Source organism: Styela clava, chromosome 5 (assembly GCF_964204865.1).
Source record: "Styela clava chromosome 5, kaStyClav1.hap1.2, whole genome shotgun sequence".
NCBI lineage: Eukaryota > Metazoa > Chordata > Ascidiacea > Stolidobranchia > Styelidae > Styela > Styela clava.
In genome coordinates this window covers 1921871-1943606 of record NC_135254.1, presented here as the reverse complement: position 1 = coordinate 1943606, position 21736 = coordinate 1921871, and the positions used below count along the sequence as shown (strand labels likewise).

General features: G+C 36.3%; 2 protein-coding genes and 2 long non-coding RNA genes across 4 annotated transcripts; 1 reads left to right on the top strand and 3 right to left on the bottom strand.

Annotated features, from left to right (window-relative positions):
- Window positions 1–5894: 5894 nt before the first annotated feature.
- Window positions 5895–6734, bottom strand: LOC144422808 (general transcription factor II-I repeat domain-containing protein 2-like). Its single transcript, XM_078112655.1, has one exon. The coding sequence runs from the start codon at window positions 6732–6734 to the stop codon at window positions 5895–5897; it is 840 nt and encodes a 279-aa protein (XP_077968781.1).
- A 344-nt stretch (window positions 6735–7078) lies between these two features.
- On the bottom strand, window positions 7079–7991 carry LOC144423062 (uncharacterized). Its single transcript, XR_013475553.1, has 3 exons — window positions 7766–7991; window positions 7623–7679; window positions 7079–7542 (listed from the first exon to the last, which is right to left on the bottom strand). It is a non-coding gene; the product is annotated as an uncharacterized LOC144423062 (long non-coding RNA).
- Window positions 7992–12063: 4072 nt separating this feature from the next.
- LOC120343893 (uncharacterized) lies at window positions 12064–14189 on the top strand. Its single transcript, XM_078112408.1, has 6 exons — window positions 12064–12178; window positions 12354–12412; window positions 12645–12660; window positions 12835–12885; window positions 13266–13489; window positions 13910–14189. Exons 1-6 carry the CDS (start codon window positions 12109–12111, stop codon window positions 14102–14104), a joined length of 615 nt encoding a protein of 204 aa, XP_077968534.1. The 5' UTR covers window positions 12064–12108; the 3' UTR covers window positions 14105–14189.
- Window positions 14190–16824: 2635 nt separating this feature from the next.
- LOC144422679 (uncharacterized) lies at window positions 16825–21248 on the bottom strand. Its single transcript, XR_013475313.1, has 3 exons — window positions 21174–21248; window positions 20793–21027; window positions 16825–17162 (listed from the first exon to the last, which is right to left on the bottom strand). It is a non-coding gene; the product is annotated as an uncharacterized LOC144422679 (long non-coding RNA).
- Between the last annotated feature and the right edge of the window lie 488 nt (window positions 21249–21736).

The following is a 21736-nucleotide window of genomic DNA, read 5'->3' as shown; positions in this document are numbered from 1 at the left end:
CTGTGGTGTTTTGCATTTATCACTGTCATATAAATTGCAACTTCTTCATAATCATCTGATAACTTTAGAACCGAACCAAGTGGTGGGTGTTTGCCCATCTGACTATATAACAATGAGGTAACGTTAGTGCTCAGCGAGCGCAATTCTTCCATACTATCAGGAGATGAAACCAGACAGTTTTAATAAAATAGCTCAGCAGTAAAATCATTGTGATACATTATGTCTGTCAATGGAATTGTGAAATGAATTTAATTCTATTATTTTGACGTTCCATTGTTGTGCCTAAAGGCATATATGTATAATTTGTAGTAATTTTCTTGGATTTACTTGCTTGTTCCTTCATCATATTTTTTTTATAATCTGTTATATTCTATTTCTACATTGAATGAATAAACTATATTGTAAAACCTATCTTTCAATAGTATATTTGCACCCATCAGGCTGAGCTAATAAATCTGTGTTTCTATGATAGGACATAAACTTAAGTGCCTTCACATCAGAGACTTGGTGACTACCCAGCGACACCACTATTTGAAGATGATGTGGTGGCAGAGACTCCTGAACTTATCTATAGCACTTGGCTTTGAACTCCAGCGTTGAACCAAGATTGACGATTGAACGAACCATCATGAATCTGAAAAAAATATTCATCTGCTCATAATTACAGATTGCTGTAGTTTGTGCAATGTTTCCAAGAATGTATTCAAAAGACTTTTTAAACTGCCCCTGCATTTCATTTGTTTCTATACTAAACCCACAAATTCAGTCCTAACTTGGACGCTAACTATTAGTCTATGAACCATGGGATACGGTACCGGTAGTCACGCAGGTCTCTCAGTCTTCTGACATTCTTCAACCATATAAGTTTAAATATCACATTTCAATGAAAAGTTTTGTATCCTTCTCCAGCTGGTGGAAAGAAAAGTTCTTGGGAAATCAAGTCCATAGAAAAGTGATTCCATTTTTGTATGTTAAATAGGCTTTTGGAACTAAGTCAGGTACGGTAACGGCAATGTGAAGGCGGGATACCGTTAATAATAGATCACTTGACAATATGTTATAATTTCAGAAGCACGAAAATACCGCCATCATCAGTGAAATGCCATTCGAAGGCCTTCAAAACGAGCAACGTACCACTCTATCGCCCTACGCAAGCCTGAATATTTGCAATGTTTGTCTGAGCAATGAGCATATATACAATGAGTGGAAACTTGCAAAGATTTGCTCATTTTGGTATTGTTCCCTGCATTTTTACGTCGTCCAGCTAAATGGTTCGTTGCATATTAAGAAAACGCATTCTTCAGCCGAGTCGGGTGCGAAATTGGCCGTATTGAGGTCTGTAATTCTTCAATACATATTTGGTTTTGGGTTTCGAAGTATGGTACGCTGAAAGCATACAACTATGAGCATATGCTTATTGGGAATGCATATCTATTAGGCAGAAAACGTCTACAGAACAGAATATGAACCAGTCGCCGAGAGGGGTGCGGTTATTTATGTATTTATTCATTGATATAACATGGGATTTACATATTTATCCATGGGAGAGGAAAGCCGAGAAGAATGCCTAAATATACCACGGCCTCTCAAAATCATAGCTCTGTCCTCCATATGAATCACATGGCTCTGCGAGCTATTCGTTTACTTATTAAAAATACTGATTTTAACTATAAATTACTCTGGGATATCTTGCCTTTGAAAACAAAAGCCAGAAATTGGAAGAAAATCAGGGAATGAAATGTGTGTATTATGTAATGAAGAACCTGAGTTTGTTTCACATATTTTCATGTATTGTAAATTACAAAAAATATTTATGAAGAATTTGTTTTAGATATATTAAAATTGATTAGAATACATTTTGTTATCAATATGATTCTTGCATATCATTTTATTTTAACGATCCTTTATATAGTCTGATACTGTTGATTTGGATGCAATTATACTTTTGTTATCAATAGTGAGAAATATTTCAGGACTGCTATTAACTATGTGAGCTATTTTTTCTGCAATGCAAAATACATCTTGCGTCTGCTATTTACTATGTGAATTAATTTTTCTGTAATGTAAAGTATATCCATAACTGCTTTTACTATGTGGGCTGTTTTTTCGGTACTCTTGTAGTATGTGTACCAGGTTAGGTTACGATTCTCCTTATTTTTGTTCTATTAAAAGTTCGGGAATTGTCTGTGTTACACAAGTGAATATCCCCTACCGATATAATTTAGTCCATTTACACAACTTGATATAAAATAGGCGAACAAAATTAGTTACCTTCATATTGGTACACATACTTCTGGAGCACCATTTTTTTTGTAATGTAAAATATTTAATATGTGAACTAATTTTTTTGGAATGCAAAATATTTTCTACAGCTTCTGTATTTTTTATATGTCACTTTTCATTTCATCGATAATACACATGGTCTGGCACATTGTTCATTCTTTGTGGAGATTTTGGTAAATTTACAGATGGAATAAGACCGACATTCAGCTTTTTTCTGTTTTACCACTGTAATTCAAATTGAAGTATGTAAACCCAGTTGGTAGACACCGGAACCATGTGTACCAGGTTAGGGTCTACTACATACAAACATTCCCAAACTTTTCAAGCCGCACCCCCTTTTTAGAATTTGTGAAGTCTTGCGCCCCACCTCAAAATAGTTAGCTAACAATAATAAGCTACAAATAACAGTAGTAACAGTAAGGCATAAGTACGTTTTATTGGAAAAACAGTTGAAAATACATGGATGGAACGAAATAAATGACAAGTTTTGATATGCAAATATTTACAAGTTTTGATATGTATAAAATTAGCCAAGTCCAGAAGACAGTATTTTAAACTAATAGAGAGAGAGAGTTTATTTCGTTCGTCAAACCATGAACATATATAAATTATAATAAAAAAAAACAGATGCTCAGGTGTTTGACTGGGAGACAACGTTACAACATTTGGGGTCATTTAACAGGTTCGGTGTTAAATTCTTCAATAGCTCTCATATACCGTATTCACTATATACATTATTCACAAGAATTTTTGATTTGGAAAGTACTAAATAATCATGTTTTGTCCTAAGATCATCATTTATTCAGCTGATAAGTTGACATGTATTGCATATCAACTGCATAAAAATGGGTTAGCAAGGATACCTATTATTTGGAAAATTTGTCTACTAAAAATGAATGTGATAGGACATGGGTTTTTTATGAGCAAAGATGAGGAAAATTCTATTGTTATAGCACTTTAATTATAAACATTCGATAATAGTAATGAAATCATGAGTATATTTCTTTATACACTATAATTTGAACACATCAAATTATAATACTTGATTATGACTGGCAAGTGATTTGGAGGATAGTGACAAACAATAATACATGATCAGGATTTGACCCTTCTCCAGCAGATATATATATGAAATAAAGTGCTCATGTATCTATCTATATTCGGCTACAGAGCACGTATCATAGAATGAATTTTAAGGCGAAATATTGATAATATACTGAAATAGCAATGATAAACAATAGGTTATTTTTAAATAAGTATTACCGGTACTAAAAAATAAATAAAGTGCTCATATACATATAGATATTTGGCTACAGAGCAAGTATCATAGAATAAAATTCAAGGCAAAAAACTGATTAAATACCAGAATAGCAAGTATAATAAACATTAAGATACTTTTAAATGAAGTATTACTAAAAAATAAATAATGTGGTCATGTACATATTTATTTGGATACAGAGAAAGTGTCATAGAATTTAGGGCGAAATATGGATGCAAGTATGATAAACAATTTGATATTTTTATAAAAGGTGTTACTAACAAATAAAATAATAGATTATGGAGTTCCAGCAAGTGTGCTCATAACAAATAAAAAGATAGCAATTCATTTACCACAGTGAATTAAATTCATTACACATTACTACTTGCTATAACACGGCGGGCACATGATACTCATCGTGTTTTAAACTTTTTTAAAGGTTTTGCTCGCTCTCCAAAACTTTCCATTTTTTATTTGTTTGTATTGTCAGATTGTGGACTTTTCAAAATAAACTATCTCTATCTATATCAATGAATACAATATCCCAGGTCACCACTTGGCTGGTTCATATTCTGTTCTGTAGTTAAGTTTTCTGCCTAATAGATGGTATGTATTCCCAATAAGCATTACAGTATGCTCATTCGTTCACTCAATGAGTGATTTTAATTACGGTTAATATAAAAAATTATATATAATATAAATAAGTTCATATTCCATTTTGCATCCATGATTCAGTATTTATTTTGTTCAATTCCAGTAGTAATCCATACCATAATTAGGTTATTTTAATAAATGCATTGATATAAAACAATAAAAATGAAATTAGTAAATATAAAATAAATATCATAAACATATAATTTTCTTATTGAAATAACGCTTTACATAAATTTTTCAATTCCCTCTCAAATGGGTTGTTTATTCTATAATTCTCTATATTTTTCTACATATTATGGCCATTATATCTGCTTTTTGAGAAAGGCAAAATGGGGTGTTTTATTTTCGAATATAATAGAATTTCTCATGGTCAAAATTTTATATCTCACTATTGATTACAAAAGTATAATTGCATCCAAATCAACAGTATCTATATGACTATATAAAGGATCGTTGAAATTAAATAATATGCAAGAATCATATTGATAACAAAATGTATTCTAATCAATTTTAATATATCTAAAACTAAATCTTCATAAATATTTTTTGTAAATTTACAATACATGAAAATATGTGAAACAAACTCAGGTTCTCCATTACATAATACACACATTTCATTCTCTGCTATTCTTCCAATTTCTGGCTTTTGTTTTCAATGGCAAGATATCCCAGAGAAATAGTTAAAATCAGTATTTTTAATAAGTGAACGAATAGCTCGCAGAGCCATGTGATTCATATGGAGCACAGAGCTATGATTGAGAGAGGCCGTGGTTTGCCATATGTTTAGGCATTCTTCTCGGCTTTCCTCTCCCATTGGATAAATATGTAAATCCCATGCGCGGCGGTGTGGCTCAACGGGCTAAGCGTTAGGAATACGCTCGCCACCGCACCTCTAATTACTCTGCATGGGTCCGCAGGTTCGAATCCCATGCAGGGATGGTTATGTGCAAGAGGATTGCTGGACTCCTCGCCGCCATTGGGTGATTCACGTAACCGCTGGTCGGTTACGGCTTCCTCCACCACCAAGTCCATGCATCCGAAAACAAAGAATATAACTAATCCCATACCCGACTTGGAATGGTAACCGGACGAGAGGCCGTGGTTCGCCATATGGATAAGTCATCTTATCGGCTTTCCTTTCCCCCGGGATAAATATGTAAATCCTTATCCTTATTATCCTAATAAATACATAAATAACCGCACCCCACTGGGCGACTGGTTCATATTCTGTACTGTAGCTACGTTTTCTGTCTAATAGATATGCATTCCCAATAAGCATATGCTCATAGTTGTATGCTTCCAGCGTACCATACTTCGAAACCCAAAACCAAATATGTATTGAAGAATTAAAGACCTCAATACGGCCAATTTCGCACCCGACTCGGCTGAAGCAAGGGATTTTGGCAGCGAGCAATGCGTTTTCTTAATATGCAACGAACCATTTAGCCGGACGACGTAAAAAATGCAGGGAACAATACCAAAATGAGCAAATTTTTGCAAGTTTCCACTCATTGTATATATGCTCATTGGTCTGAGCGACCAAAATCAAAACAATAAAGGTCAAAGGTCGGGGAAAGGTCCATAGTTGATCTGGTCCTTGGAGTTGCACGTTCAAGTCGTTTAAATGCTTTGTGATATCTACCATAAATCCCAAGTCGCACAACCAGTTTTCATCTTCCAGCACAGTCAACAAACATTTCTACAAATTTCGAAACTCAACAATTTTTGGTAAAAGAGAATGAAAGCGCGCTAACATATTCCCACAACTCGTCCAACGAACAGCACAGAAATAAAGAAGATCATCATAATCAGCGTCAAAGTCTTTGAGAACTTGCTTGAAAATGCGGTTGTTGAGGTCTCTTTCTTTAATATAATTTATGCAGTCAGTTACCACAGAAACAACATGGTCAAACCTCACAGATTTTGCGCAAAGGCTTTTCTGGTGAATTATACAGTGACAAAATACCACTTTATCATGGCTAATTCCTCTTGCATCCATTTCTTTCCTCAACAGTGCTACCATCCCTTTATGTCTTCCGACCATAGCTGGTGCGCCATCAGTAGCAACACCACTGAGTTTATCTAACGGCAGATTGAACTTCATTAGGGCTTGAAGCAGCTTTTGAATCACGTCTTCGCCACGAGTAGTTTTGTGCATTGATTCTAGAAATAGCAAGTTTTCATCAATTTGAAAATCCGCTGTAACTCCCCGAAAATATATTGCCAATTGCGCGGTATTCTTGATGTCCGTTGTTTCATCGAGACAGACGGAGAAGTTTTCGTATTTCTCTGCTCTTTTTTTGAGATTATCTTCAATATCTTGACCCATTTCTTTTATGCGGTCACAAACAGTAGGCCGAGACAAACTCAGCCTCTGATACAAATGAACCGACTTTGGAGCCAACTTTTCAGCTGCTTTTACGAGTATTTCCTTGACCCATCCCTCATTGTCATAAGGCTTAAGCTTTTTAGCGATCAATTCCGATACTTCGTAGCTCAAAGTGAGCACGTCTTCATTCGTGCTACAAAAGGAAGTCATTACACGTTTTTGCGCATACAAATTTCTCTGAAGTTCTTCTATCTTACTTTTTCTGACCATCTTACCATCCAAATTTTTCAACTCAGGATGTTTGGTCTCGTAGTGACGTTTTCAAATTTTCTTTTTTCATAACTGCGAGCGAACTTTCGCACTTTAGGCAAAAAGGTTTCCCCCCTCTTTTATAAAGAAAAACATAATTGTCCATTCTTTATGGCGCTCTTCTTTTCTTTGCACAGTTCATAAAAGTTATGATTTTACGCGAAGCATACAATAAATCTCCTGAATGCTTCGCGGGCCGCACGGAATTTGCTCGCGGGTCGCAGGTTCGTCACCTCTGATCTAAACCCTGATTTGCATGTCTAGTCGCGGGTCAGAGGTCAAGTCGATCATTAGTACTTGTTTCCACAAGAGTTAGTTTAGTATGAATTCGAGTCAATTCATTAAGTTTACTCGTGCATGAATGTAAACTCGAATCAAGTCAATAAGCTAAAACCAGGTTTCAGTGCATTCATTATCAAGTCATACGCTTGTTGAATTGCTTGTTTGAAAAGCGAGCATGTATTTATCATTTAGTGCGTTTACATGGTAACGATTATCGTGCCAAACCCGTATTTTGAGTGAATCGTGTTCATGTAAACACTTTGGTTCGATGGCCAATCATGACTCAGCGTGTTTGCATTGTGATATTCCAGCACGATTGCACAGGGTAGATTAGAGAAAATATATAATCGAGATGTCAGATGGAGCCAAATAGATAACGGAAACAGATGATGAATACAAATAGAGATGAGATAGAGAAAGAGGTTTTCTAAAGAAAACAAAATACACTATAAATACTATGAAATTGCCGCAAAAATAACCAACATGCAATCAAATTATATCGCTTACCGACTGTTTTTAGCCAAGGTCAACAATATATCGAATCTTTTATGTAACTGCAGAACACTGAAATAAACATGAACAAATAAGCACTACAGTAACAGTACTGAACCCCACTACATTAATTGTGGCAATAACTACAGAAAATTCACCAATAATATTTCACAAAACAATCAATACGCAGGACAGATTCACAAATTGCAGTTCAATAATCCAGAGTTCAATGCAGCAAATTTTAAACTATTAGCAAGTTAAATAAGCATGAAACAAAGGAAATCATAATTAGTCCACTATAATTAATATGATACAGCTTTTCTCAATGCCAAATCGCCATAGAAGTAACGCATTGCAACAGCAAACTAGCTGTGCATATTTACAATTTCGACCCCAACGCGAGGCGATACAATAACGATGTAAACACGCAAATTGCAGTAGACAGAAACCTTCTCGGCTCGGTCTACTGATAATAAAGAAACACATCAAATGCGAGTAATGAGAGGAGACGTTGACAAACGAAAAGATGCAAACGTGTCAGCAATAAAGAAATAGACACTACCGGCGCTGGAGATCTAACATGAAGATTAGCAAGTGTCGTGTGTATATATATACAGAATAATTTGATTGATGTACTAAACAGAAGGCTCACGTCCGCACGTAAAAATTCCTTCAAGGTAGCTTTCTAAAAAATGTAATTTGCAGGTCTGAACATTACTCTCAGGCGCTATTCTTGTTCAGTTTTACAACGGCATAAATAATTCGGATGGGTGAGTTTGAGATATTTGTGTCTCGTTTTGCACATTATCTTCAGGTGCGGATGATATGTGAAGAGTTCGGTATTTATTTTAGTCAACGATTTGTTATTTTCAGCGGAAATTTATATCCATAAAAACTATAGTCATAATATCAGCAGGCACAAGTGGGCCGGATGAAACACTTCGTTAGGCCGGTTCCGGCCCGCGGTTCGTAATTTACCCGCCCCTGGTCTATTAAATATGCCCGACATGCAACTAAGAACACTCACAGTTAGCGAATAAAGTTTTTATCTCGGTAGTTTGCGAACGCTAAAGCATATGTTGTAAAATATTTATAACTACGAGTCTCTCATCCAAAAAAAATCATCTCATTTTGTAACGATTTTTAAAGATGTTAATGAATGCCATTTTATATACAGTATGTATATATACCATAATGTATTGCCGTACAAAAGAACATACTAAACGCACAGGGTAATAGGGTACAACAAGAATATTCTGTTCTTTAGTTTGTTTTATATATACCACAGGAAGTGACGTCACACTAAACACCACACGATGATATAAACTGCTTTCAACTGCACAAATATAATAAGCGAATTAAGTTTGTATGCTGCGTTATGCGGATGTATTTGTGTTTCATTTTTTAGATACAGCACAGATAAAATCGCTGCCTGATTACTTGCTATAGCCAGTCGTAAATAACGGACTCGTTGATTCTACAAGCGCCTGCCGACCTGTTTTCAATGAGTGGTTTGGAATCTGGGTGAACTTGATGTCGTTCAACTATTAACAGCTCACATACGAATCAACGGAACGTGACGACTGCTGCCAGAGCCAAATTTTTCCCTGCTTTGCATTCGCAAGTATTTGGGCGGTAGATGATCTGAGAGATAGTTTTTTCGTTGATTCCAAATACTGTATTAAAATAGGTTTGCCGTAATATGTCAGTGTTTGTGTTTAAATGTACTCTATAGACTAGTTTGATACGATATCCGGTTTTCTGGTGGTACTGCAGAGTGGGTGCACCACTACGTTACCGGTACTCAACCCAACCTGCAACATAATTTGGTAAATAAAAACTTTTAGAAGCAATGGGCAGTTCATGCATTTCTGCCTTTGTCTGCATGCTATGCGCAATTAGACAAACATCACAACTTTTTAAAGCTGGTACAAATAGTAACCCCGCGAAATATGAAACAATGCGATAAATCGAGCTCCCCCTCAAATATCAGTGAAAACGTTGTTGACAGCATCGGTCAAAGGTCATGAAAGTTGGTAATAGTTGATAGATGTAGCATATGGAGGCCCTATATAATTGTTGAAGGTCACGCAAGGTGGGCCAGATATAAATAACTGGGTCAAACCACGGGCCCCACCTTTATTGAACATAGGCTTTAAAGTGGTTACTGGCACAAAAAGTTGGTTATTGATTTTATGAAAAGCATTGTTCGTTTCGCACAAGCTAGCTGTTGGGGCATTGGAACATCTTAGGCATGGATAATGAATTGCACTCAGGTATAGACTCTGCAACGCAAGGGATTGGAATTACTCGCACATACTAAATTAAGTTAAAATCTCGTTTCGCAGGCCGCACACCATTCAAAAATGGCGTTTCTCCGCGGGACCCACAAGTTTTTTTTTGGTACTGATTGACTGTTGAGATAAGCAGCCGGTAATAATGGCCGACCTAAATATTTCGTAGGCTTTTTTTGGTCATGGACTGTTTTGTTGAATACGATTCGTTATTTTCAGTGGAAACCCCTTTCCGTGAAAACTATAGTCGTTATATAAGAAGGCACGTGTGGGCCGGATAAAACCCTTGGTTAGACCGGATCCACCCCGCGTTTCGCAATTTACCCGCCCCTGGTCAATTTAATATGTCCGATATACAACTAAAAAACACTCGCAGTAAACGAAAAAATGTTTTTGTCTCGTTAGTTTGCAAACGCTATAGCATATGTCGTAAAAAATTTATGAGTACGAGTCTCTTGAGCAGGCCTGCACAGCTGAAATAACCACGAGGGCCGCAAGCAGAAATATGAAGCCCTGGCGGGCCGCAAACTTCGCCACATACGTATTTCACAAGATGAACTACAAATCAAAACAATATTGTGAAACAGTTGAATTTAATGAAACACTTTCATTACTGAGGAGCTTAAAAATTTGAAGAATCTTATTTTCTTGAGTAAAAACAAGTTACAGTATTTTTGCATATGAGATGGCAAATATGTATTTAGTGGTTCATCTACCTTGAAAACCCACCCTTCATTATCAATATTTCTTTTTTATTAGAATTAGGTATTGCGTGTTGCAGTATAAACTGACTGCACAAAAATATTTTACTCAGGTTCAGTTTTGTAAAATCGTCCCAAATATATGTATGACAATTTATTTAGTTATATCTACTATTATTGGATATTTCCATTGTAGGCTAGACAAACAATACGTTTAGTAGCAATGCAGATCTTCCTCTGTTGTACTTTTTTGACTGTTAAGTTACATTTTTCTACAAAATCTGCTCCAATTTATTTGAAATTTTACAATAAATAGCAAAAGTATTTGTGCAAGAATTTCTGCACCATTCATAAATGAATGAATTGTTTTTTAAGTTCTAAATTTGAATCAAATAGAAACTTCGGTTTCATAAACTGCTAGTAAAAAATAATGGGATATTGATAGGTTGCTAATATGCACTAATGGGTGTGAGATATTGTTTCAAGCTTGATTCAGTCTAAATACTGAGATATCTAAATCAGGGTTTCCCAAACTGGGGGGGGGGGGGGCGAGCGACGAATTTTAGGGGTCGCAAAGGGCACACCAATTTCACACAAAGTTCGATATTTATTGAAACTAGTGCAAAACATAAATACTGTATCACGATTTCGAATATGATCGGAGTAGCGGCGCGCTTCCGTAACAATACCGGCTTGATTGTTGGACCCGAGAAGTGGCGGGTTCCAAATCACCCGCGGGCCGCACAGAAGTATCTAGCAGGCCGCATGCGGCCCGCGGGCCGTATGTTGTGCAGGCCTGCTCTTGAGTAATAAAAAATATCTCATTTTTTAACGATTTTTTTCAATGTTCAATGAATGCCTTATTATACAGTATGTAGATATACCACAATGTATCGCCGTACAACAGAGCATACTGAACGCACAGGGTAATAGGGTGCAACAAAAATATTCTGTTCTTTAGTTTGTTTTATATATACCACAGGAAGTGGCGTCAAACAAAACACCACACGCGAATATAAACTGCTTTCAACTGCACAAATATAATAAGTAACTAATGTTTGGATTCTGCGTCATGCGGATGTTTTTATGTTTCATTTTTTAAGGATACAGCACAGAGAAAATATCTGTCTGTTCATTTGCTACGGCCAGTCGCGTATAGCGGGCTCGTTGATTCTCTAAGCGACTACCGACCTGTTTTCAGTGAGTGGTTTGGAATCTGGGTGAACTTTATGTCGCCCAACAATAGTTGATACATAAATGTGTACCACCGATCACTGTTCTAACTCAGAACAGGCACAGCTGGATAGGAACATTTATTTATTTTTAATTTATCTGCATTTTAAAATTTATATATTGTTATTCATGAATGTTGCATATCAACTTCACATTTGTATCTTAAATAGATCAGGAACGTCGGAAAAAGGCTAAAAAATCATCATTCTGTATTTAGATATTTACTTTGTAACTAAGCATTAGTTGCGTCATCAAAGCTTTCTGGATGCAAACATGAACTTTGTCAAAATTATTCTGTTCGTCTCTCTCGTCTGTGGCTTGGTTGCGGAGCTAAAAGTTCCAAGTAAGGTTTGCCTCGAATACAAATACTTGGTTGATTTCAAAATACTGAATGGCAGGCAATCTTCGCCTAAATCTCGTACCAAGAAATCTAAAATATAAGAGTGCAGCAACGCCTATAATCTTGGCACAAGATGTCGTTGAATTGAACCTAAAAATATCACGTTTTATTTTGACAGATGGATCCTGCGTTTCCAAGATCGTGGATGGAAAATTCCACCAAGTTGGAGATTGCAAGGTTAAATCAAGTTACTATTTTTTATCAAATGTTTTACTGTTCGACTCTAAGCAAGGCTTTGGGAAAGTAGCCACTGATGTTTTCAGATCTAATATTTTTAGAGGAAATAGAAACTCTCTTTTCTGAAGTATCTGCCAAATTTTAAATCCGACTTCTTCATCTCACGCAACTAATATAACTTACATGTTATATTCACTTTACTAATCATCTGTATTTTTTATTTATTTCACAGAAAGACGATGGATCCGGTGAGTTCGTCCTGCTTCATGACATAGTCGTAATTACGCAATGGTCTAAAAATATTCTCGGTGTGTAAGATATTTAAATTACACAGTGGTTACAAAGGTATTACGGTCTTTGATGGACACAAAACTGTGGACAATATAAAACGATGAGGACTGTTATATGTCATTTATTTACAGAAATCGCTAGATTGATCAAAAAGAGTCTTGAGGAGAAGAAAAAAGCTGAAAGTAAGTTATCGTTGTGTCTTCTTGTTTATGATTTGCCTATAAAATATGTCTCACCCGTTGTTGTATGAGTATTTGATTCACTGAAAATTTCAAGTATTGGTCTCTGAGTGGTCACTGTGTGATTAACACATCTCCTAGTCTGTTACGACTTCGCTCACCAACCATATATCTAAACTTGATAGCTATTATGACATCTGAAACAATTTTGTTCTGTCGTTTTTTGTTTCGTTACATCAACATTCCTCTCTCTGAAATAAATAGATTAGTTTTTCTATATTTTGAAAGAATAAGCAAAGCAACAAAATCTTAATCCCAGGTCGTTGAAAAATTCTAAAATTTTAATATAAAAGATTCAATGACAACAATAATGTTGCTTTCAGTTAAATGTGACTTCAATTATAAGACAAAATGCTTCCGAATAGTAGTGTATGATACACGGAATGTCACCTTCAATGATGGCAAATCAATCTGCAAATCAATAAACAACGGAAATCCCGCGAACATTTACGACATCGTGCATTACAAATCACTTCGCACTTATCTTCGCTCGATGATGACTGCTGGTTGGTCATATATTCAGATCTGGACTGGGATGGAGTATAAGGTCAGTTAATAAATCAGAATCTCAGCAGAGTAAATTATTAAGTGACGAATATGTTGAGGATGCCTTATGATTCATTCATTAAAAAACCCTAATATGATTGTAATACAAATAAATTGTGACGTCATTGACGAACCGTCCAATTGATATTTGTGCCGAATATTTTAGAATTTGTGATATTTCCAGCAATTTCTGGTTTTGATTATTTTTTTCTTACACATCACTTGTCATACTTCGTCTATGATGACTACCTTTACTATAAAACTCGTTACTAAAAGCAAATCATTTCGTTATTCCTCTAATATGTTAGTCGCAAATAGACATTTTGTTATCAGAAATAAGACTACTTGTGTGGAAATCACTGCGTGAGTCGCATTAACATTTAAACAAACATATTTTAAGACGTTCATTCAATTGTTACAGGACAATCAGCTTTTGCTGTCAAGTGGAGAGCCAATCACTTTAGCAACAGAAGTGTGGTATACTGGTTATCCGAAACCCGATGTATCGTGGGCAAAGGTTGGTGTCGATGTCAATAAAGATTCAGAGTTTGCACCCCAGGGAATGTTCAATGAACAACCACTCCAGCCACGCCACGGTGTCATCTGTGAAATGTAAAACCAGCTCAATACCTGACAGAACTTTGTTGACGGACTGAATGATATAACCGACAAAGAGTTCTCACTTATTATTACTTACTCATAATATCCCGTTACTATTATTAACCGTATAACCCATGCCTTGTATATAGTCAAACATGATAATAAATATTGATTCGATCATTTGTGAATTTGTTATTATCCAATCAAATCATGAGAATCCACCAGAAAAGAAAATGAACCGTAAAATAGAAAATTATTTATGCGTGAAAAAATGACCACGCCCACAATATCTTGGGTTAAGGCAGGTATTTAAGCAAAACCTCTAAAACAAACTTAGTTCAGTAGTGGTTCGATAATTAAGTGCTTTGCTTGAGACCCACATTAGGCGAATGAAAATCAACTGTGCTAGGAGACTCATAAATATGACTTGCGCCTAGCATTGTGGCCTCTCTGACTGCTCTGTGACCCCCTTGGGGGGCACGGGACCCTAGTTGTGACCCACAGATCTGAACCCTGATTTGCATGTCTAGTCGCGTGTCATCCGAGTCAGAGGACAAGTCGATCATTATTACTTGTTTCCACGACAGTTAGTCTAATATGAGTTTGAGTCATTCCCTTCAATTGACTCTTGTACTACTTTAATGTAAACTCGAATCAAGTAGTAGCCTCTGTGCATGTAAAACCGAAACTGATTAGTCTGAATTTGAATTATTTGTACCGGTATCGTTAACGTCTATTCCTTCCTATTTTTCAAACTGAACCCGATATTTGGACAGAGAATATGCGCATGAAATTTCGATAACAATATGGTCAATAAAGACAGCCGAGACAGCTTTGAATGTAGGCCTATGTAGTAAAATCGGAAAATGTGAAGTTATAAAATCACAGCTAAGAGATCGTTGTCTTTCGAGGCGTCCCGATTTGAAGTCACAAAATATGGTAACCCTAACGGTAGATGATCTGAGAGATCTTTTTTTTTGTTGAGTCCAAATACTGTACTGAAGTAGGTTTGCCGTAATATGTCAGTGTTTGAGTTTTGTGGTACACTATAGACCAGGGGTGGCCAACCTATGGCGCATGCGCCAAACGTGGCGCATTGCATGATTAGAGGTGGCGCATTGCATCTTTAACCCTTTTCATGCCAAAATTGTTAATTGCACTTGGCTTCTCCACGCCAAGCCGTTTTTTTGCGATTTACATGGTGACTTTTGATTGTACCTAAAATCTATTCTCCTTACTCCACGTCGCCCACTTACGGCTTGTTGGAATTGGAAACAACAGGTGATTATCGACGTTAGCTTTTGGACGGACTTTATGACATTCATTCTAGACTTTTAGCAAAAATTAGTAAAATTTACTATTTTTTCCCTATTGAAGTAAAAAGTTCAGAACTTCTGAAAAAATAGAAAATCGTCATTTATCAGCTTGAAACATGGATTTTCCGTTGCCCAGACTTCCCAAATTTGCCCAGGGTTTTATATGTCGTTTCGGAACGACATATAGATGTGAACAAACATTTTCTGCCATGAAACTAATTAAAAGCAAAGCGAGGTCAAGACTTACAGATTTAAATTTGAAGAATGCACTGCTCCTCTCAGTAACAAACTTAACTCCAAGAATAAAAAAACTGGCGAAAGTAAAACAGCAGCAAAAGTCTCATAAAGGCGGTACTTAAATAAAATTGATCAGTTTTATTTATTATACTTCCTTGCTCAATTTCTATTCATGTGAAGTTGTAAATTGTAAAATCTACATATACGTGTGTATATATGTGTGTGTATTATAAATTTATATAATTTCAACAAGAAGCGGACATTAGGCGTGGGAATACAAGAGATTTAGGGCGCATCTGAAACATTATGTTTAAAACGTGGCGCATGGTATGTGAAAGGTTGGCCACCCCTGCTATAGACTAATTCGACACCGTGTCCGGTCCTCTGATGGTACTGTAGTACGGGTGAACCACTACGGTAATGGTACCGGTACTCAACCGGACCTGCAAACAGACCGTGGAACTGTAACCGCAAACCTAATTCGTTAACTTTTAGAAGAAATCGGCAGGCCACACAGTTCTGCCATTGTCTGCGTTCTATGGGTAAATCAGACAAACATGACTTTTTAAAGCTGGTACGAATAGCAACCGCGCGAACTCTGAAACGACGCGGTAGGGCGAGTGTCTTCTCAAATATCAGTCAAAACGTGGCTGGCAGCATCGGCCAAGGTCATAGGAAATTTTGTCATGAAGTCAGTTCCCAATATATCCAAACGAGTAACCAGGTTTGTAGTTTTTTGATCAGTATTTTTCTTACTATATTTACTTCTTTTAATACATCTGTGAGGACCAAAAACAATATAGGGTATCGATAAAATCTCTAAGTCGTTCGGACCAGGGGGATGAAACTAGCCTAGAAAGCCACGCCCACATTAATAAAACAAACAAAGTTATTCGCGTTACGAGTTTCTGCAGCTTCACGCTCCATTGCGGTCACTTGATTTGCTCGGGGACTGGTGAAGACGGTGGTATGTGCACAAAATATCTCGCTGTATATTCTTAGCTTAGCGTCTTTTCTGTAAAACGTGCAACTTTTGGAAGTGGGAACAAGGCAATATTTGTTACTAAATTTCTAAGGAACATTTTAAAATCATTTTCAGGTAGTTACCTTATGTGCGCTACGAAACTGAAAGATAAATGGCCTCGGCTCGCGGCCTATATTTTCAGGTAGAAGCGACAAGTTTTCCAAGATGTCCAGCATGCTAGTATCGTTTTGGGCAATACCAAATGATTCTATATTAAAATTTTCAAAAACTGTGGCTATAACACCTTCATGAGCATAGTTTAATCTAAATTCAATTTCGAGCAGCTTACATAGTTCAAGGACACTGGGCAATGGTACGGTTAAGCGTCCATATTCTGTTTCCTGCATTACTGCAATCATAGTCTGTTATCAAACAGTCCGGTTCGGGATTCTTTCGCAGTCTTCCGGGTCTTGGCATCATTTTTGCATTTTTTGTAAAATAAACCCAGCGATGTATTTGGACCTCATTCAATATGATAGAACTTGAATCTAGTAAATCTGGAAAACATAGGGAACAGGGGTGTAATATTAAGATATCGCATATATTGATTACCATGAATGTCAATACTTGAAATTAAAATCGATCAAGCGCCTGTTAAGCTGGTGCGCACAATGTATGAATCAGGTAGTGTTTTATTGCCTACATTCAAAACCAATATTGCTTAGAAAACAGTTGCGTTTTATAGCCTTATGTATGAATAAAAACCCAATTAAGCAATTTTTGCCAGTAAGTCATATGGTCAGTCAAAATGTGGTATCTAAACATACTCAAATCCAGACAAATATTAAGCACCGCACCTTTCGTTTTATCCATTTCTTTGGCTGTTAAAGCATTATAAGTACGACGATTTTTGTTGAAGATGTTCATTGAATGCCATTTTTATACAGTATGTACATATACCACAATGTATTGCCGTACAACAGAACACACTAAACGCACAGGGTAATAAGTTGCAACTAAAATATTTTGTTCTTAATTTGTTTTATACCACAGGAAGTGACGTCAAACAAAACATCACACGCAAATATAAACTGCTTTCAACTGCACACATATCATGGGTTGTTTAAGTTTGGATGTTGCGTCAAGCGGATGTTTTTATGTTTCATTTTTAGTCACAGCACAGATTCTATTTCGAGATCTCTTGATATTATTTGGGCCGATTTACCGCATGTATATGAAATGAGTAACTGTTCAACCAATACCTGATATGGACTTGTAACTGGAGGGAGTGGTTCGCCATATGATTATCAGCTTTTCTTCCCCGGAATAAACATAAAAATCCTCTTTCAAAAGCGAGTGTAGTTAAAGTGCCGGGCGGCACAACTTTTTAGTCATATTATGATACCTGTTCATTAACAAAAACGAACAACTGTATCCAGGGGGATGAAACTAGCCTAGAAAGCCACGCCCACAGTAATAAAACAAACAAAGTTATTCGCCTTACGAGTTTCTGCAGTTTCACGCTTTATTGCGGTCACTTGATTTGCTCGGGGATTGGTGAAGACAGTGGTATGTACACAAAATATCTCGCTGTATATTCTTAGCTCAGCAGCCTATGGTATTTCATTAGGTTGGTTCAGTACTTTAATGTGGATAAAATATCAAATGCCGGTTGTCCATCTTAAGCTCTGTCTCTTTAGTCTAATCCAAGATAGATTAGATTTACCTTTGGCTTCAACTAGTAGTTTCCCCCTCAAGACAGCGTAGGTACAGGTAACTTGGCGTTCTATGAAACACCTCTTTACTGCAATATTCTACCCGATTATCGTAACTTAGGGCCTAGGCTACTTTATTTCTTATGTTCTGTGAGTCCGGTATTGGGTTACGATCTTTTTAGTTACATACCCCCTAGTCTACAAGAGATATAATTCTACTATTATGACTTACGACTAACATACCAGCACTATAGTATTCACCAAACTCTAAAAGTAAGAAAGTGCCAATTCCTTTTTTCAAAGTCAACTCGTTTTTTCTTTTAGGCTACTTTTTTTTTAGAATTGCATATTTATTTACGTCACTCATCAACATAAGTAATCGATGTTGCGTTCCACAATGCGATAGTGTCAGTGGATCTTGCACCCTGTTTCTGGCATCATCCAAGCGATTTTGTTCCGGTGAAAAATTTATATGGGCAGACAAAATTGAAAAAAATGTGATTGGTCTGCAGGCTGATTCTGATATTAAACACCTGTATTTTATGTGACGAGTAAAAATTGGCGAAGGCACTTGGAAGAAAATGACATTCAAAAAAATAGGTTCAAGATTTTAATTTTACAATAAAAGAGAGGAATATTCAACGAAGCCTCACAGTCACGTCTTAAAATTGGTGCAATACCCAAGATGAACGCCAACTTTGAATAGATCTTCTCCAAAAAAAAAGGAAAGTAGCTTAAAAAATATTTGCAAGACTTGAAAAAGAGTGCATCAACTTATACACCCTCCAACCAGAAATACCAGGATTTAAAAGACAATATTCAATTTCTTTCTCGAGCCCTAATCAGCTGCAGAGCAATCAAGTTTAGCTATAAACATTGATTCAGAGTTGGAGCTCAGTGCAGTTTATCATGGCTGGACTAGTGTAACATTGGAAGGACCAAATGATTTTGATGTAAAAGAAACAACTTTATCAAATATCCTGCATATTATTTATACATCGATCATTTGTGAGGGGATAACTGGCAGCAGCAATTCCAGTTCTACAACAAGTCAACATTTTGAAGGGTCCTTTTTGAGATCTAATTCAAAAAATTCAAACAAGGGTCTCCACAGCTTAGATTGCTTGCTTTAAGGTATTACATATTTTTCTAATCATCTGTTTCAAGAATTCACAATGTTCACCACTGTTGTTGATATCATCATGTTATTACCTTGAAAAAATTTTCACTCGAAAAGTACATAAATCAGTAACTTCAGCTCATTCGCCTGAGTGTAGTACTGTCTATTAATGCCTCCACTAACAGTATCATCGTGCAAATGAAGAATATGGGTTTAGGGCTCATCGCGCTCATTACAGATGGACTTAGTGCAAACCGTTTTAACTTTCCCATATACATTAATCATTGGTCCTGATCATTTCATTTACTCAAAACAGTACGCAATGATGTGTTGCGAGTCACGCTGGTGGAATTCGTCTATTAAAAAAAAGATGACCATTTTCGTGCAGTACCGGTACCATCCTTTTCATCCGAAGAGTTCCGCTCCTGCAAGGTGACGGAATTCCACTTGTGCTTACAAAACTACCCAAAAGTGTGTGTCAAATATGCAGCCCAGGTGGGCCAGAGCTCTTGGTCAGCGTTGTCTATGGATAAATGGTTTGACATTATGAATACTTGGCCAAATTTTGATAAATTCATCTACATATATTTTTTCATGCAGTTTTCGTAGGGATAAATTCTGGTTATGACAATTCTGGCTGTTTGATGGCACCTTATTTTCAGGTAGAACTTACATGATTTTTCCAAGATGTCCAGCATGCTAGTATCGTTTTGGGCGATACCAAATGATTCTATATTTAAATTTTCAAAAACTGTGGCTATAACACCTTCATGAGCATAGTTTAATCTAAATTCAACTTCGAGCAGCTTGGACACTGGGCAATGGTACGGTTAAGCGTCCATATTCTGTTTCCTGCATTACTGCAATACTAGAGTCAGTTATCAAACAGTCCGGTTCGGGATTAAATAATGACTGATTTCTTTTGTAGTCTTCCGGGTCTAGGCATCGTTTTTGCATTTTTTGTAAAATAAACCCAGCAATGTATTGGATTATATGGACATCATCGTCATTCAATATGAGAGAACTTAAATCTAGTAAATCTGGAAACATAGGGAACAGGGGTGTAATATTAAGATATCGCATTATTGATTACCATGAATGTCAATCAAACGGTGTCAGTACTTGAAATTAAAATCGATCAAGCGACTGTTAAGCTGGTGCGCACAATGTATGAATCAGGTAGTGCTTTATTGCCTACATTCAAAACCAATATTGCTTAGAAAACAGTTGCGTTTTATAGCCTTATGTATGAATAAAAACCCAATAAAGAAATTTTTGCCAGTAAGTCATATGGTCCATAAAGTTATGGTATCTAAACTTACTCAAATCCAGACAAATATTAAGCACCGCACCTTTCGTTTTATCCATTTCTTTGGCTGTGAATCTATCAAATAATTTCCCGACAGACTGAAGGGTATAGTAAACCTGGAATACTCTGTTCCAGTATAGGGATTACGCTAACTGCATCACAGCTGATAGATAACATTTGATCACTTAGGACTTTTCTTCAGCAACCATTGTAAGTATTCCAACACATTTGGTAAAAATGATCTTCCACTACAATTTTCCCCACACTAATATCTCTGCCTAAAAATAAAAAAATTCAAAATTATTTTGACAGATTTATCCCATGGTGTTTAAAAAAATCTGCCCTTCATGTTTAACTTGAGTTGTGGAAGTTGTATTAGTAATCATGGAATTTATGTAGGAGTCTATAATTATGTAAATATTACCTTGTTTGTGAATATGTTGAGCCAAAGATGGCACGCTGGAAAATAACTTTTGACACGTTGAGCACCTTGAAATAAAACATAAGTTATTTTCACAGAATAAGTTGTTTTTTAGCAAAAATATTGTCATGAAAATATCACATTATTATCTACAGAATAAAATCCAGAAAATATATCGATGATAAGATAGTTGAATGCATGATCTGTTGGTGGTCCTGCATTAAACCTCTCCTAACACTTTTTGCCAGTGGCGGCGCATGGTCATTTTGACAACCGGGGCAAGCTACTGCGGGACCAAGTCACCCCCATCTACGGGGACAGGATGAGCGCTGTAAGTTCTCCCATCATTTTATGAGTATAAAAACCATTCCATCGGTAACAACCAATCGGCAAAAGCGACAATTTTTAACGATAAGAAAGTGTGGTTAAAACCGGTCCAAGTCAAGGGATTAATAAATATAGACATAGTTTATTTTAAAACCTCTTTCAAAAGGAAAGGCAATATTTACCCAGATAAATACAATGACATATTAACAGAAACTTCGGGAAAGCAGACAAAACCTAAA